This window comes from Seriola dumerili, unplaced genomic scaffold (genome assembly GCF_002260705.1).
Source record: "Seriola dumerili isolate Sdu_G_001 unplaced genomic scaffold, Sdu_1.0 BDQW01000052.1, whole genome shotgun sequence".
In the NCBI taxonomy this organism is placed as follows: Eukaryota; Metazoa; Chordata; class Actinopteri; order Carangiformes; family Carangidae; genus Seriola; species Seriola dumerili.
The window spans coordinates 22,701,789-22,717,866 of record NW_019174307.1 but is presented as its reverse complement, the minus strand read 5'-3'; the positions used below and the strand labels follow the sequence as shown (position 1 = coordinate 22,717,866).

The 16,078-nt window shown below is 43.2% G+C and overlaps 1 protein-coding gene across 2 annotated transcripts in view; it reads left to right on the top strand.

Moving 5' to 3' along the window:
- satb2 (SATB homeobox 2) overlaps window positions 1-16,078 on the top strand; it is a 46,837-nt gene that overhangs the window by 27,358 nt on the left and 3,401 nt on the right. For both annotated transcript variants that reach the window (XM_022740830.1, XM_022740829.1), the window contains exons 8-12: window positions 50-642; window positions 1,841-2,053; window positions 2,223-2,309; window positions 3,114-3,266; window positions 5,019-5,213. In XM_022740830.1, the coding sequence (XP_022596551.1) occupies window positions 50-642; window positions 1,841-2,053; window positions 2,223-2,309; window positions 3,114-3,266; window positions 5,019-5,213 (1,241 nt within the window). The remainder of the gene's footprint in view (window positions 1-49; window positions 643-1,840; window positions 2,054-2,222; window positions 2,310-3,113; window positions 3,267-5,018; window positions 5,214-16,078) is intronic.

Below are 16,078 nucleotides of genomic sequence, written 5' to 3'. Positions count from 1 at the left end.
ACTGAAGTGAAGGATCTGAATCACCCTGACCCTCTCCTCTCCTCTCCAGTTGAGAGAGACAACATGGCGGACTTCTGTGTGCTGGGCCAGAGACCCCCTCCTCACTTGGCCGGCCTGGCCCAGCTCAGTCACCTGGGTGCTGGTAGTCCCCTCCTCAAAGCTGGATCTGGAGATCCACAGGCCGCCTCTCAACCACCTCAGCAGCCTCCACCTCCCCAGCAGCAGCCCTCGCCCCACGGCCCCCTCCACCACAGCCCTCCCCTCCGTACGGGCCAGGTGCCTCCTCCGCCTCCTCCGCCCCCGCCGGGTGCCCTGCAGCCCCTGCTGGGGCCAGGTGGGCTGCTCTCCCCTCAGCTCTCCCCGCAGCTGGTACGTCAGCAGCTCGCCATGGCCCATCTCATCAACCAGCAACTGGCCGTTAGCCGCCTGCTGGCCCACCAGCACCCGCAGGCCCTCAACCAGCAGTTCCTCAACCACCCGCCCATCCCTCGGGGTTCATCCAAAGCTGGCGGCGACCATCCCGGGAGCAACCCCTCGGCCGCCGAGGTCTCCTCTGAAATCTACCAGCAGGTCAGAGACGAGCTGAAGAGAGCTAGTGTCTCCCAGGCCGTGTTCGCCCGTGTGGCTTTCAACCGCACACAGGTAGGAAAACAGGACAGACTGTGGTCAGAAGGTCAGGAGACCGTTGGGAAAGTGGTGGTAAAATGATCAGAGGGAGAGGAGCGGCGAGGCGATGCATCAGGGACAGGAGAGGAGAGTCTCAGACAGAAGAAATTAGCCGAAAATGAATATTATTGCATCTAGTGGCGTCACTGTGTCAGACAGGAATCTAAACATCCCTTTAAGACTCAATATTTCTTAGACTCACCTGATCATAGCTCCCGTTCCTCACGTCGCATCAGGTGAGAGCTTTTTTTATTTTGGTCTGATTTGACAGAAATAAATAGACTGACGTCACTGATAGACTGTAATTTTTCACACTGGGTTTGACTAATTCTGTGGTCACCCACCTTGTGGTATTTTCAGTGGGATTAGCGGAAGCATGGCGGGGTAGCTTGCTGGGTCATTGAGTCTCCTTCTCCGCCCTCGCAGCGGCACAAACAGCTGATGCATTCAGGCTGCGCTAAACTGGTTACCATATGCCCCATTAGATGAATGTAATGGGAGTTGGCTCATAGACCTACTGGTATAGAGGCCAGGTGTCTTTTAGTGAGTTTTGAGTGTCTGTGTCTCTGTGTGTAAGTGCTTGTATTTATGATCAAACTGATTACTAACTTTTATCAAACAATAGCAGGTTGATTTGGGATTTTGAGCGACACACATTTGCTTTAGTACTGAGATACTTTATTATTATTATTTGTTATTTTCTTTTCATGCCACTTTAGTCAATTTATTTTTTTCATGCAAAAAAAACTTTAATTTGTTCCAGTTTCTCAAAATGATAGCAAATTCCTGCTTTTCCTTTCAATGATTTTTATTACATATAAAAGGAGCTTTTTCAACACGGAGCTCAGAAAACAGAATAAAAATTGGAAAGTGAAGAGAAAAGTGTGAAGAAAGTGAAGATGACTAACTACTGGGAAAATATCCCATGATCTAATTTTTAGAAAAGTTAGTTTCCGCCCCTAAGTGGTGCGGCTCTATCAAACTTTTAACCCCAGTTGCAACTTCATGTCCAATGCAGCGCAACAACAAATGCTCAGTCATCCCACATCTAGGAGTAAACATGGATTGGGATGATCCACTTCAACATATTCGTTTGACGTTAGTGATTGTGAAGCAACAATATTTCCTTGCAGCAAAATTTCATGGGTGGAACGTGTGTGTTTGTGCTGCTCAGGGTCTGCTGTCCGAGATCCTGAGGAAGGAGGAGGACCCTCGCACGGCCTCGCAGTCCCTGCTGGTCAACCTGAAAGCAATGCAGAACTTCCTCAACCTGCCCGAGAGCGAGAGAGACCGAATCTACCAGGAGGAGAGAGAGCGCACCATGAACCCCTCGGTCGGCCTCCCCGCCTCCAACTCCTCCAACCCCGGAGCGCCACGCCTCTCGCAGGTTAGTCACTCAGCACCTGCGGCATCTTTTCCCGCCTAATATCACACGTTTATACGACAGGATTTCGCTTTTATGGAAAAAACAGAGGGATTTTTGTTTTTGTTTTTAAACGACCGATTCGAACATTTGATTGTAACACGTCGCGTGTCCTGTGTGTGTCCGTGCATAGAAAGTGTGGGAGAGGAGCTTGGATGACCAGATAACCCCTGATACCTGGGCCTCCATCTGGAAGAACAAGACTAAGATCTCCAACTCGGTGAGTTATCTCCGATCTGTAACTTGCCCTCACAAAGTGCAGCACATCATGTACTTTGTCTTATTGCCTGTGCTGGGATTTTTTTTATTTTTTTATCTTAAACAAATTCCAGTTATAAAGAGAAAACAGCTTCAAAGCCATCATGGGCGCATGTTGTAAACATAAAGGACATTGTACAGTATTTGGAAGTTTCTCTCCATGTGCACATGACGATTCAGCGGCGTGGATGATAAGAGGTTCTCTCTGATGTCAGAGCAAATGCCCATTCATGGCTCTGGGGCGAATGTGCGCGCTATTCTTATTATGTCTATGTAAAATTATCTCAGCATCGTTTACACTGAGGGAATGTAAGCTAGCTGGTCTGTACATGTCTTGTGGACGACTTCAAACGCTGTGTATACAAGCGTTCTGAGAGCCAATACATGTTCATTCAAACAGAAACAACAGAGAATGACAAAAGAGAAGGACTTAATGACTTTGATCTGTAAACAAAATTCATGTGGAGACGTGCGCTGCAGATGTGCAGCTGATGTTCATACAGGGAACACTGCATGTCTGTTCTCAGAGCAGCTTGGCCTGATCATCAGCTGATAACCTTTACTCGTATGTATACACAAGATTCGCTTTCGCGGGTAAAATCTCTTAGTAGTTTCAGAATATAATAAAAGAATCTCAGCTGAATCCCGTTATCCCAGCTTATCTGATAGCTGTTGCTCTTAAAACATGAACCACTCACAGCCCGTTCAATTTGTACTCACTGTGTATTAAATCATGCGCTGTTCCTCTGCTCCTCTGCTCCTCCAGCCCAAGCCGTCCGGCCCGGGCCCCGACCTCCCGCTGAAGCTGGAGTCGCTGGTCAACATCACGTCAGGCATCTATGAGGAAATCCAGCAGGAGATGAAGAGAGCCAAGGTGTCCCAAGCTCTGTTCGCAAAGGTGGCCGCCAACAAGAGCCAGGTGAGGCAGGGAGGGAGGGAGGGAGGGAGGGGGAGTCACTGGGAAAACAGAAGCCAGAAAATATCAGGTCTGAGATCAGTGTTCGCTCAGTTTTGGATTAATGGGGATTTGAATTCAGGAATGAAGGAGCATTTTTATTTTAAATCCCCAGAACAAGTCAAGACAATCAGATATTTACTGCTTGATGAATGTGTTGCCAAAACAACCTGGGGGGGGGGGCAAACAGTGAACAGCTTTTGCTTTACCAGACAAACAAGAATCGATTCGAATGACATCGTTAAAACTAGAACTTATTTCCTGCATCATGTTTTCATCCTTAAGATGTAAAAACATGATCCATGAGATGTTTCTGATTTTTATCACAGCAGGGAAAACACTGGTGTAATTAATAACATTACATGTAGCAATGGCTCCATTTTAAGTGTCCCAGATCTTGTACAAGTGTGTAGGTTAGGGTTAGTTGGTCTCAACACAACAAACAAACAGAAACCAAACAAACAAACAAACAAACAAACAAACAAAACAAAACAAATGTGGATGCCATTTCCTCATATATATTAATATACATCCAGAAAATAACTAAATATAAGTATTATAATGGAGAAAAATTTAACAGTAGTCTAATATAAATTAATTGCAGTATTATTAAAACACTAAAACCACTTAACACCTGATACTTTATGATAGTTTTACTGCCTTTTCTCTGACTCAGCATCTTTAGGAGACTATGACTATAAATAATAACCTGCATTTAATTATTGAAGTGTTTTTATAGCCCTGAGTAGTGTCTGCAGGTCTCCCCTCAGGCTGCAGCTGTAACCTGCACCAACCAGAGGGGAGAGCAGCAGCATGTATGTAGCTGAGGGCAAAAAGAGTTTGTGGATATCGATGTATTATACGGAGTTTTGGCAGCTTGAGACAAAGATGCTGTTGAGAGAGTTCAAAGTGACGGTGAGATAAACTCCCCCTCACCCGCTCTCTAAACTCAAGAAGAGAGGATGTTGATGCTTGTTTGTTTGTGAGTCATTCAAACACAGTCACATGACGTCTCAGGACAGTAGCATGTGGCCGAGCTACCAGGTGTAAGCGTGAGAAAAGCGCACGCGGAGATGTGTGCATCATGTATTACAGTATGTGCGTGCGGTTTTTGCGAGGTCGGTCCCCCCCCACCACCACCACCCCACCCCCCCACCACCCCCACCCCCCACCCACCCCCAGGTTGGTGGGTCTGGCGGTGGCTCGGGGGTCACGGCTCAGTGCACCCATCTGCTGCAGCTGGCCACAAGGACAGAGGCAGAGGAAGAGAGAGATGATCAGGCTATTAGCGGTGCATGCTGCCCGAGGTGGCTGGTTGAACACAACAGCTGGTGTCACAAACTGAACCAGTCTAGCAGATATAATTGAATCTTCTCCGTCTCTCCTTCCCCCTCCCCCGTCTACCTCACGCATTTCCAACTTTTTTTTTTTTTTTGTTGCTAAATTTGATTCTGCTCTCGATGCTTTATCTCCCTGTAGATCACATTTTTCTGTGTCCTCCTGTCTCCCTTCATACTTTAACTTTTCTTTATTCTCTCATGCTCCGTGTTGCCTCTCTTCTTCTCCCTGTGTTATTTCTGGGCGGATAAAGTGGCTCCTTAAAAATGGAAAATAACAACTTCTAATCTAACTCTCAGCATGAAAGCAACAAAAATATGGAAGTATTCCTTTAACCTCACCTTCTCTCTCCCCCGTCGTCCTGCGTCTCTCCTCCAGGGTTGGCTGTGTGAGCTGCTGCGGTGGAAGGAGAACCCCAGCCCGGAGAACCGCACTCTGTGGGAGAACCTGTGCACCATCCGGAGGTTCCTGACGCTGCCGCAGGCCGACAGAGACCTGGCGTACGAGGAGGAGTCCAGGCACCATCACACCGAGAGGCTGCACACCGTCCTCCACCTGCCGCAGGACACACAGGTAAGAACCAAAGACTGTTAACAGGCACCTCGCATCTCAAAGTCCAGATGTGACAGATGTGACAGAACACTGACTGGGTTGTGTTAGCACCTGGAACTAAACTGCATCTCAGCAAACACTGAAAACAGATTCACCGCACACGTCATCTCATGTTGTTGTTTACATCTGTGGAAACTGACCTCATGTACATTTCCTCAAGTACACATTTCAGGTACTTGTACTTTACTTGTATCTTTTCGCTTCATCCTTCCACTACAACTACAATTATCTGTCAGCTTTAGTTACCAGGTACTTTACAGCTTCAAACTTTTGTGTAAGAGTTTTTAAAATATGATGCTTTGCCATAAATATTAAGGGACTCAACAGAATGTACAAGTAGAGTTGAAGCAATTAGTCACCTAATCGATTAGTTGATTGGCAGACTAATTAATGGGCAACTATTTTGATGAACATCTGAGTCAATTTTCATGCAAACACCAAATATTTTCATTGTTCCAGCTTCTCAAATATTTTCCTGCTTTTCCTTCCAATAATTTTTTATCAATTAGAATTTATTTTTTAATAATTTTGAAGTTGCAAAGGTGTTGCTTTTGGCTCTGGGTAACAGTGATGGGCATTTCTCACTATTTTCAGTTTTTACACAATCAATCGATCAATCAATCAATCCAATCAAGAACATAATCATTAATTGCAAATAATAGTTCAAATTTAACTCCACAGCAATCAGCTGCAACAGTCAACTGCTGCTCACACATTGAAGACAGTTATAAAAACAACAAATATTATAATAAGTCAATAACAGTCACGGGGGCCATCTTTCTGCATTGAGTACTTTTACTTTAGATACTTTCAGTACATTTTCCCTGATTATACTTTTACACATTTAAGTAATATTATAAATAGAGAATTTCTCTTGTAATGAAGTATTCTGACAGTGCAGCATTAGTACTTTTATTAAAGTAAAGGATCTGAACACTTCCTCCACCACTGCCTGTAAAAAAGTACGATATCACTGGATCTTCTTTGACCTCCGCTCCACATCCAAAATCACCTTTTTTTTATTTTTATTTTTTTGTTTTACATCTTATTTCTGTCAAATCCGTCTCCCGATCACCTCCACAGTTGTTGAGGGTGACCGAATCTGGAGCAGGACACATGTAAAGTCAGGTACACACAGGTTCAGTGTAACAGGGGCACTCACCGCCCACACACTGCATGTACAGTACATGTACAGACAGACAGCTGTGCATCCAGCTGTGCTTTAAATCCACCGACTGAGTCAAAGAAGTATTAAAGTGTATTTCCCCGCCCTCAGAGACCACACCTGTCATTATTATTTACTCATTATATTCATTTCGCGTAAGTGTGTACAGCGCTGTTTGATCTCGTTGTGTGTGCACATGTGTTTGTGTGTCTGTGCGTGCCCCAGTGGAGCGAAGAGTAAACAGTGTTGCTGGGTGGTGTGGCACTGGAGGAAATGCCCCATTAGTTTTTGAGGAGGGAGGCGGAGGCTGAAGACGGGCTGAGGGAGGAGGGAGATCGATGCAGGAAACTCACTGATGTGTTGGCCTCTTTCATTAACTGTCCATAATGAACCCACCCTGTCTGTCTATCTGCCAGTCTGTCTCTGACTTCTTATTACTCTTAAGCCGCACAGATAAAAAGCTCATCTGCTAGTGATTTGAAGCAGCAGACACCACAGGAATATAAACTTGAAAAATATGAAAAACAACATTTCTCACACTCTGAATCCACTGTTTTTGTTTTGTCCCAGTTCTCCAGTACAGGAAGTTAAAGTGCTGATTCAGTTTTCCATTGAGGATGTAAACATCTGTATCATTTGTAAACAGCATAGGAGCTGTAACCTTCTTACACACAGCCCTGTAACTGTCGGGATCAAATTAAGCTGGATACTTTAAAATAAAAAAATAACAATCATACTTAAAGTTTAGTTGTGAATCCGGTTATTTCCTAAGATTTTCTTAAACTTTCCCGGAAGGAACCACGTCGTTTGGTGCTAATTTCAGGGGAACTTTCAGAGGAAGCCGCTCCATTTAAACCGCAGTAAATATTTACTCATCACTGTGTTATTACTGGAAACTTTATCCTTCATTTATGCTGAATTATTTTCTTTTTTATAGCACAGCTCATGTGTTATTCTCTGATTAAAAGTGTCAAGGATGAGCTCAGCTTCACATTTAGAAGTAAGTAATAGACCAACTAATCACATGTGTTATATATTACCTATAATTAGCACCAAATAACGTGATTCTTTCCAGGAAACTTCCTGGGAAATTATTTGGAAACTAATTAAAATTTATGGACCTGGAAAAATAAAGCGCCACCATAAATCCTTCACAGTCAGTGGCTGAAATCTGCAGATAAATAAATGTTTCTGGTGTTGTTCCTGTGCTGCTGGGTCTTTACTGTTCTCCTGTTTCAGGGGCTTGTTGCCTTAAATCTGGTCTGTGGCAACTAAAACTTGTTCATCTGGACAGAGATCATGTGATTGACCTGGTCAGTTAAGAACACTCAAAAACAGTTTGGCCATAAAAAACCTACTTTGTCCTACACTGTTCATCCAGGACATGAACATCTTCTAACGCTGTTAAAGATGAAAATTAGCAGGCTCGTGGCTGCTTGAGATTCAAAGTTCGATCAGATCAGAATCAAGAAATTCATGTCTGTTACCTAAAAGGTTGAGCTTCAAAGTTCATTAATTCAGCTGCTAACAAAACAATCTCACCTCAAGTTCCATTTAGTAGCTTTCAATCTATTGACTCTTAAGCTAACATGAACAAGAAGTCTTTAAAATACTCAGAAAAATGTAAATCTATAATCCCAAGACAACTCACCACCTCTGTCTGCTGATGATTATCATACGATACGATAGAAAGCTCCAGAACAGCTTGTAAATGAACCTCGAAGTGAGTCAGTTTCATCGACCTTATAGTCCAAAAGGTTGTTTTTAAGGAACTTCAGGAAGTCACTGCTCCAAGAAATAGTCTGGCACACAAACCTTTGTGACACCGCAACGTGTCAGACTAAATAAATCAGGTTAATTAATGAGCTTTAGAGGCGCCTTATAGACAGAAGCTAGCTGTTCCCCCCCGTTTAAAGTCTTTATGCTAAGCTAAGCTAAATGACTGGTGGACGGGTTTGAGAGCAATATCGATCTCATCACTCCCAAGAAACTGTTGAACTATTCCTTTAAATTAAACATGGACTAGAGCAACAACAGACAATGTCAAAGGTCAAAGGTCAGGATGAGCTGAATTCACCTTTCACTCGAACACATTTAAGACTGGCGGGTTTGAGGCCCGGTTGTCCAGTTGAGAGACAGCGTCTCTAACCACCAGCCCACTCTGTCCCACAATGCAAAGCAATTATATACCACATATAGCACAGACCATATGTCATAAATCAAAAACACGCAGATGCTGAAACTTCCCATTTTACATCTCGACACGAACCGGAGGGGTTGTTCTGCGGCTCCGCCCGCCTCCACCCCGCCACCGAGCAATTTTTCTCTTCCCATTCAGAACTGTGTATTAAAGGGCTGATGGGAAGACGGGGAGGAAGCTGTGGCGGCACCATTAACACATTCCTCTGCTCCTCTCACACTCTCCACAAAGACTAAAAATAAAGTTTACCCTCAGAACGACCACGTTGTAACCCCCCCACACCCACCTCGAGAGACACAGGGAGATGAACTGTGGCGAAACGCTGGTGATTTATTAATGGGAAATGAGGTGTGTGAGTATATATACATATATATATAAATATATATATATATGTATGCGTGTGTTCGTGTTGCTGTCTTCAGACCCCCCTAGGTTCCCACCAACCTCAGGCTCCAGCCGGCCTGCCACCACAGACCACACATGTGTCCCATCTGCCACACATACACAAAATCTCACACTGATAGATGGTAATGTGAGCGCTCCTTTGTGTTTGGACAATAAGAGGGTCTCTAAAACTGTAACAGGCAACCACAGGAAGGACGAATGCAGTGCTGCCCTCAGTGTGTGTGTGTGTGTGTGTGTATGTGTGTGTGTGTATGTGTGTGTGTGTGTTTGGACTGGACTGTATGTACAGTAGCGTGAGCCGTTTCTGCATGTTAGGGGCCTTGGGAGATCTCTGACTGTGTCTATTAAAACTGCAGGTGCTGTGTGTGTGTGTGTGTGTGTGTGTGTGTGTGTGTGTTCGTTCATGTCAGCAGCATCACATTTCTTCATGACTGACACGGTCCTGGTGCTTGCTCCACAGCTCTTATTCATACGGCTTTAGCAGTTAAGTGCGTCCCACAGCTAATTTGGCAGAGTCTGCCCTTATAAATAATTTCTTTATTGTTTTTGCTAAATTGATTTCTGCTGCTAGTCTGGGGGTGTTTATGTTCGTGTGTGTGTGTGTGTGTGTGTGTGTGTATGACCGCTCACCGTGGCTGAGACCCCAGGAGTGGTGGACTAGAACAAGAAGTAACAGCCACGGCGCCCTTCCTCCTCTCTCTTTGTGTCTCACTTCAGTCTGAAGGTGCTTCCCTGGCGTCACATACAGAGGTGCTTCCTGCCAAAGCAGCAACAAATGGCTCTTGTCAAAACTACGAAAAACTCGTATCTCCCTTTTAGGAGACTGTCAATTCGCCCCCCCCCACCCACACACACACGGTTGCTATAATAAGATCATGGCTCGGTTAGGTTTAGGAAAACCTCCTCAACATTAGGTGACCTTTGTTGTCATGGTTACAGTAATGGATAATAGAAACAACATAAACTGCCACTTTCACGTGGGAATCGAACACGCCATTCTCCTGTGTCATATTCATCCATCCACCACCGACACGTCTCCCTTCGCTCCTGTGTTACTACGGCCACTAGATGTCGCCTAGCAACAAAACGTACCTATAAGTCATAATTAACTGCTGCACAAACGACCTGTGGGCTCGTTTCTTACAGGAGGACAGTCTCAGTATTTACCAATCCAGAACTGCTGGTGGTGCTGTACTTAAGCAGAGCCCTCTTAGCTACCGTATATTAGCTATAATAGCTATAAAATCTAGCTAATGATGCTATGCTAGCAGTAGATCAAATGTTTCAGAGACTCAAAGAATGTTTTAGTTGAAGGTCTCTTAAGACGAGAGTTACTGTATATTTAAAACAAAGGTCAAAACTGAGGCCGGGATATTCTGACCTTCAGTCTCTAGTATTGGTCAAGCTCAAAACACACCATCCTGTCCCGCCGTGGAACCACCGCAGCCTCCCAGGTAAACGCCCTTGTCTTTCAAACACCACACCCTAGTTTAGTAACGTAACGCCCGGGACAGGACAGCCCTGATGACATCATTAGGCCTCATTTTCCTAAGAGTTTGGAAACCTCCCTCCAGAGCCATTACACCCCTGTTCACACCAGCTCAACAGCACTTCCCACGATGACACAATTGATTTAGATTGATTTTAAATGTAGGAAATCAGAGAATCGGCCATTTAAAAACATCTCAGGATTCTCTAGAAAACTACACTTTAATTACAAAGCTACAAATGCCAGGAATGGAAGACAAAAAAATTTAATATTCACTGTAAATACCAGAACACCAAATATGTATTGAATCACAGTTGAAAATGGTCCCAAACAAAGGAACTTTTTGCTCCTGTTTTAGTTATATTGGCTGAAATCTACAGTGTGCAGCTGTTTTAGTTTATTAAGTCTTTTTGTTTTTAAAAAGAAAACAAAGGGCTTTTGACTCAGTGCCACAGTTTTCAGTTTGTGGTTGAAAACATTGGAAATCCACCGTTTACTTGACTTTGGCTGATATTCTATAACATTAAATATCGCGATATTTCCCGCTATATGCAATATTCTTTATATTAGCAATTTTTTCAACCTTCATTTCATTGCTTTGCTTACTGCACATTATAACTCAGCATGTGACAAATAAAACTTTGAACTGCTGTTTAGTGGCAGCATCACTTATACCTGAAACCTAGAATCCAATAATTATATTACTTTCACCCTATAGGCAATAGAAAAACTACAGCTACCATGGTTCGTTGATTAATCGACTAGTTGACTAACAGAACATTAATTGGCAACTATTCTAATAGTAGAAAAATTCTAAACATTTACTGACTCCAGCATCTTAAATGTGACAATTATTTGTTTTTCTTTGTCATAAATGATAGAAAAAAAACTGAAGCTCTCCAGGTTTTTGACTGTTGATGATGACGTCACTTTAGGACGTGGTAAATTATAAAGGGATCAATCAATAATTATCGATGAAATGAAAAGAATCCTTAGTTTCAGTGGCTTATAACACATTAGAATCTTTTTTTAAATGTTTAAAGTTTTTATTAATAACATTTTATATTATTGCAACTGTTTCACTGAGTTGTTCCTTATCTGTTTATATACCAACCACTAAGAGTTAAAGCTGAAATATACATTAATAAACACTTATATCTGCTTATAACTACATTATAGTGTGTTATAGTGTTACTGAGATCCTATATAAATAAATACAACAATTAGCTTGTTGTCTTCATTCATTCACTTTGAGAGGAAGTAGCGCTCTCTCTCTCTCTCTCTCTCTCTCGCTCAGTGCATCCCGGTGGCCTCTTATTCACTGGTGCAGGGTGGAGTTTGGGCTTTTGGGCAAACCACAATTAAGTTAATTGTTTAATTGCAGATAAATGGAATGAATACCACCCACAGTCTGAATGAAAAAAATATGCAACAACGCGAGTGCGTGCATGCAAATACACACGTGTACGACCGCACAAACACACGCACACACACGCATGCACACACTAGCCTCAGTAACATAATGTGTATAGAGTTTTTCATCAAAGAAACATTATTTTACAAAAAAAAAAAGAAGAAGAAAAAAACATTAAATGGGCAGTGACTCATCTACTCCCTTAGCCTGGATCGCAACCACACACACTTATTCAAATACAAGAGAGAGAGAGAGAGAGAGAGAGAGAGAGAGACAGAGAGACAGAGAGAGAGACAGACAGAGAGAGAGAGAGACAGACATAGAGAGAGAGAGAGAGAGAGAAAGAAGAGGAAATAAAAAAAATACACACTGATTAACAGGAAAGGTGAAGTCATGCACAAAACTAACAGAAAAGTGATTTTTCCTTCATTACATATTTATCTCTGTGTTAATGGTGTCTCTGGTGGTCACACACACACACACACACCCTCCCCCATCAAAACACACACACACACACACAGAAAGAAAAGAGGAAAGAGAGAGAGAGTTAGGGGCCCTGGAGGACCAGAGCTCATTAAGGAGAAGATGAATATTTCATGTTCTATAATTCTTTCATAGTTCTGCGTCGTAATTTGCCTTGATTTACGTTTAAAAGAAAACTTTTTCATTTTACTGCAGTGCACTCACAGTGCTGCCAGGAGAGAGAGAGAGAGAGAGAGAGAGAGAGAGAGAGAGAGAGAGAGAGAGAGAGAAAAGGAAAGACTGAGACGGAAAAAAAAAGGAGCAGAAGTTTTTCAGGAATATTGAATCATGCCATGAGAAGAGCTGGTCTGGCCGCGGGGCTCCAGCGCTTGTGGTTTTGGGAGAGCAGGGCTGTATTGTGTTGCTCTGAAGTGACATGTTGCCTCTTCCAAAAGAGTGTAATGGTCAAAGACGGGAGGAGTTAAAGGCGAGGGAGGGAAGGATGAAGGTGACCAGAGCCAAATATACTTAAGGTTTCTGTTTACATTCACTACTTAATGTGTTCGGAGGATAAATTGCACTCGGGACAAAGTCTCTGTTTCTGTCAACAACTCATGTGACTCACAAAAAGTCAGTTCTATGTGAAATTAATGGAAAAAATGAATAAGCAGTATATCAATTTAAACACCGGTGTTATGAAACATTCAGCTGCTTCACCACAACTTAAAATCCTACAGTAATCATTTACCATAAAACAGCAGTTTGGGTATTTATATAATGTATTATTTTATCATTACCACCAAGCAGTTTCAGTTGGTCAAACTGGAGCTAATTTTAAGGTTTAATGTATAATGTGCATAATTTTTCTTAAGCGGTGTTTTGTATGTTAATCCTTAAGACTTAGTGTAAAAAGTAAAACTATAAACTTAAATATTTAAGTGAAATACAAGTAGCACGAAGATGTACTTGAGTAAAACTAAAAATACTTAAAGTAAAAGTACTCTGCAGTAAAATGACACTGACTGACATAATATTATGTAACATGTGACATTATTAGACTGTTAATACTGAAGTATCAAAGCTTCAGCAGCATTTTACTGATGTAGCTGCTCCAGGTGGAGCTTGGTTTAACTGCTTATTATACAATAGTTTAGTCCAGTGGTTCCCAACCTAAGGGTCGGGCCCCTCTACAGGGTCACCACATGAATGTGAGGGATCGTGAGACGATTCATTGGAGAGGAAAGAAGAAAGTTGCGCAACACAAATCTGTTTTCAGCTTTTGTAAGTTTCTCAAATCTTTTCTTTTTGGGAAAATTTGGATCATTTGAACAGTTACTGCAACGAAACTATGTGAGAAGTTTAGAGAGGAAACGTCTCTTTGGTGAAACGGATAACAACTCATAGACATTACTGGTTCACCAACATTTATTAGGTTTTTCATATTTATCTGTAAAGTAACTTGTAACTGCAGCTCTTAAATGTTGTGCAGTAAAAAGTTTAATATTTCCCTCTGACACGTGGAGTAAAAGTATTAAGTATCTAAAAATGGAAATACTCAGCTGTTTGACTAAATGTACTCAGTTACAACCAGTATTTTGTTTTAACGATGACCTCGATCTTTCCCCATAACCTTAACTGACTACTGTGGGTTTTGTTTTTAGCTGTGACTGTGATCTTTTCCTGCCATTAACCAAGTGGTTTCTTCACCCACACCACGATCTTTCCCTATAACCTTAACCAAGTCCCCAGACGTAGCTTAACCTTAACCAGAGGAGGTGGTAGGTCAGAAATGATGGGTCATTTTGGAAGGAAATGACGAACAACATTTAGTTTGGAGAACTCGTTGGTCAGTGACGTGCAGGGTCATCCTGGCATTTTATGATATTTTACGACACAGGTTACCACAAGTCATATTGTAATGTTGTGTGGTCAGAAAGTGCTTCCAGAGAGAAAAAAAAGAAATAGAAAAGCTGACTGTGCCATTATTACTGATGATAAATGATTACAGATTTATGCACCAGAGTCCAGTTGGATTATTGATTTTGTTTAAAGTAAAGTACTGTATCTACGACTGTATGAGACTCTATCTGAGGTCTACTGCTACCACACAGGAGGTGGAGACGGCTGAAGGTGTAAAAAGTGGGGAGTTACAGTGGGAGGGGACAGCAGTGAGGGGGAGGAAGAGTAGGATGGAGGGAGGTGGAGGACATAGGGAGGTGGGCGTGGGGGCTGCTGGCATCCACCAGTCCGGGGCTGATTTGGATGTGGAGTCATGTTGGCTTGGCAGAGGCCCACTTCATTAGTGTCCTGATGCATTAGACCTGAGTAGAGAGGGAGGCGGAGGGAAGAGAGGGTGAAGCAAGGGGAGGAGAAAAAGAGGGAAAAGCGAAGCAAAGGGTAGAAAGTGTGAGCACAGGAGGAGAGAGGACGAAGGAGGAGAGAGACGAGGAGATAAAGTGTGAGGAAACGAACCCGCCCCGTGTGTTTGGCTCCGCTCTCTGACATCATCATTAGGACATGAGGGAGACCAGGCCCCCTGCCATCGATGCATGCATGTGTGTCTGGCGATTGATCCAAGAGTCCTTGCTGTCAGCCCAAATAAGCTCAGAAATGATGAAGGTCGGTGGATGGTGGAGGAGCAAGGGGGGGTGGGGAATGTGTGGAGGTGGGTGAGACGAGAGGTTTCGCAATCCCCTCCATGATTTACCCTCAATTTAGTTATTAAGTGTCTCGGTAAGTTTGTAGGGGGGGATGTTTGTGGCTGTGTGGTCCTCATTAGGGCAGAGAGAGATATATCTTTTTTATTTTTTCTGTCACTGACTCTCTCTCTCTCTCCGCCGCTGGTTTCCCAGCATTCTTACCGTCTTTCCCCAATATCTAAAACCGTCACGTTGCGTGAAAGAAACAGAAGATTTGAAGGAGGGAGAGAGAAAAATGACAAAATAAAAAAAAGGAAAAACCTACTGAATTCCTGTAAATTGGTCACCCCCCCTCACCACCACCACCACCACCACCCACCCCTGAAAATAAAGCCCCTGCGAATGAAATCGGAGCAATTTCATGGTCTGGCCTGCCCTCAATATTATTTAAGTAATACCCTGTTATTATTGAAGAGAGGGAGAGAAAAGCGAATGACTATTATCTTTATGTGGGTCCTTTAATTTTAATGCGCCACAGATTTATAGCTGGGCATTCCAGTGGGGAGGCCCCTCCCTGCTCTTAAAGCGAGCGGGCGGGACACGACCGCAACGCTCTCACAACAGCCACTACCTCCTGACAAACAACCAAAGTCCCCACTTTCCCTCCCAACACTTCAGGCTGCCCCCCCCCCTCCACTGCTGTCAGATAGCACCTCACACTGCAGATCCTGACAGCCGGAGGATCCCGAGAGCTCCACCCATCAGGAAAACAAACACACCTCTACACCTCCCCTCCATTTATAGTCCCTGCTGTCCCTTCTGTCTCTCTTTACAACTTCCTAGCTCTGGCAGTTTGGGGAGTTTTTGCCCAGAGTTTGGTTTCTCAGGCTGCATAAAAACTGTGTCCTCTGACAGACCAGACAAACTTAACCACCTATATATGACCAGCTGATATAACCTGTGTCAAACGTGTACAGAGCGCCATTAATCATATCCGCCATATGTGTGTATGTTTGGCAGCAAATGTAAGTAAGATATTTAAATCATGGCTG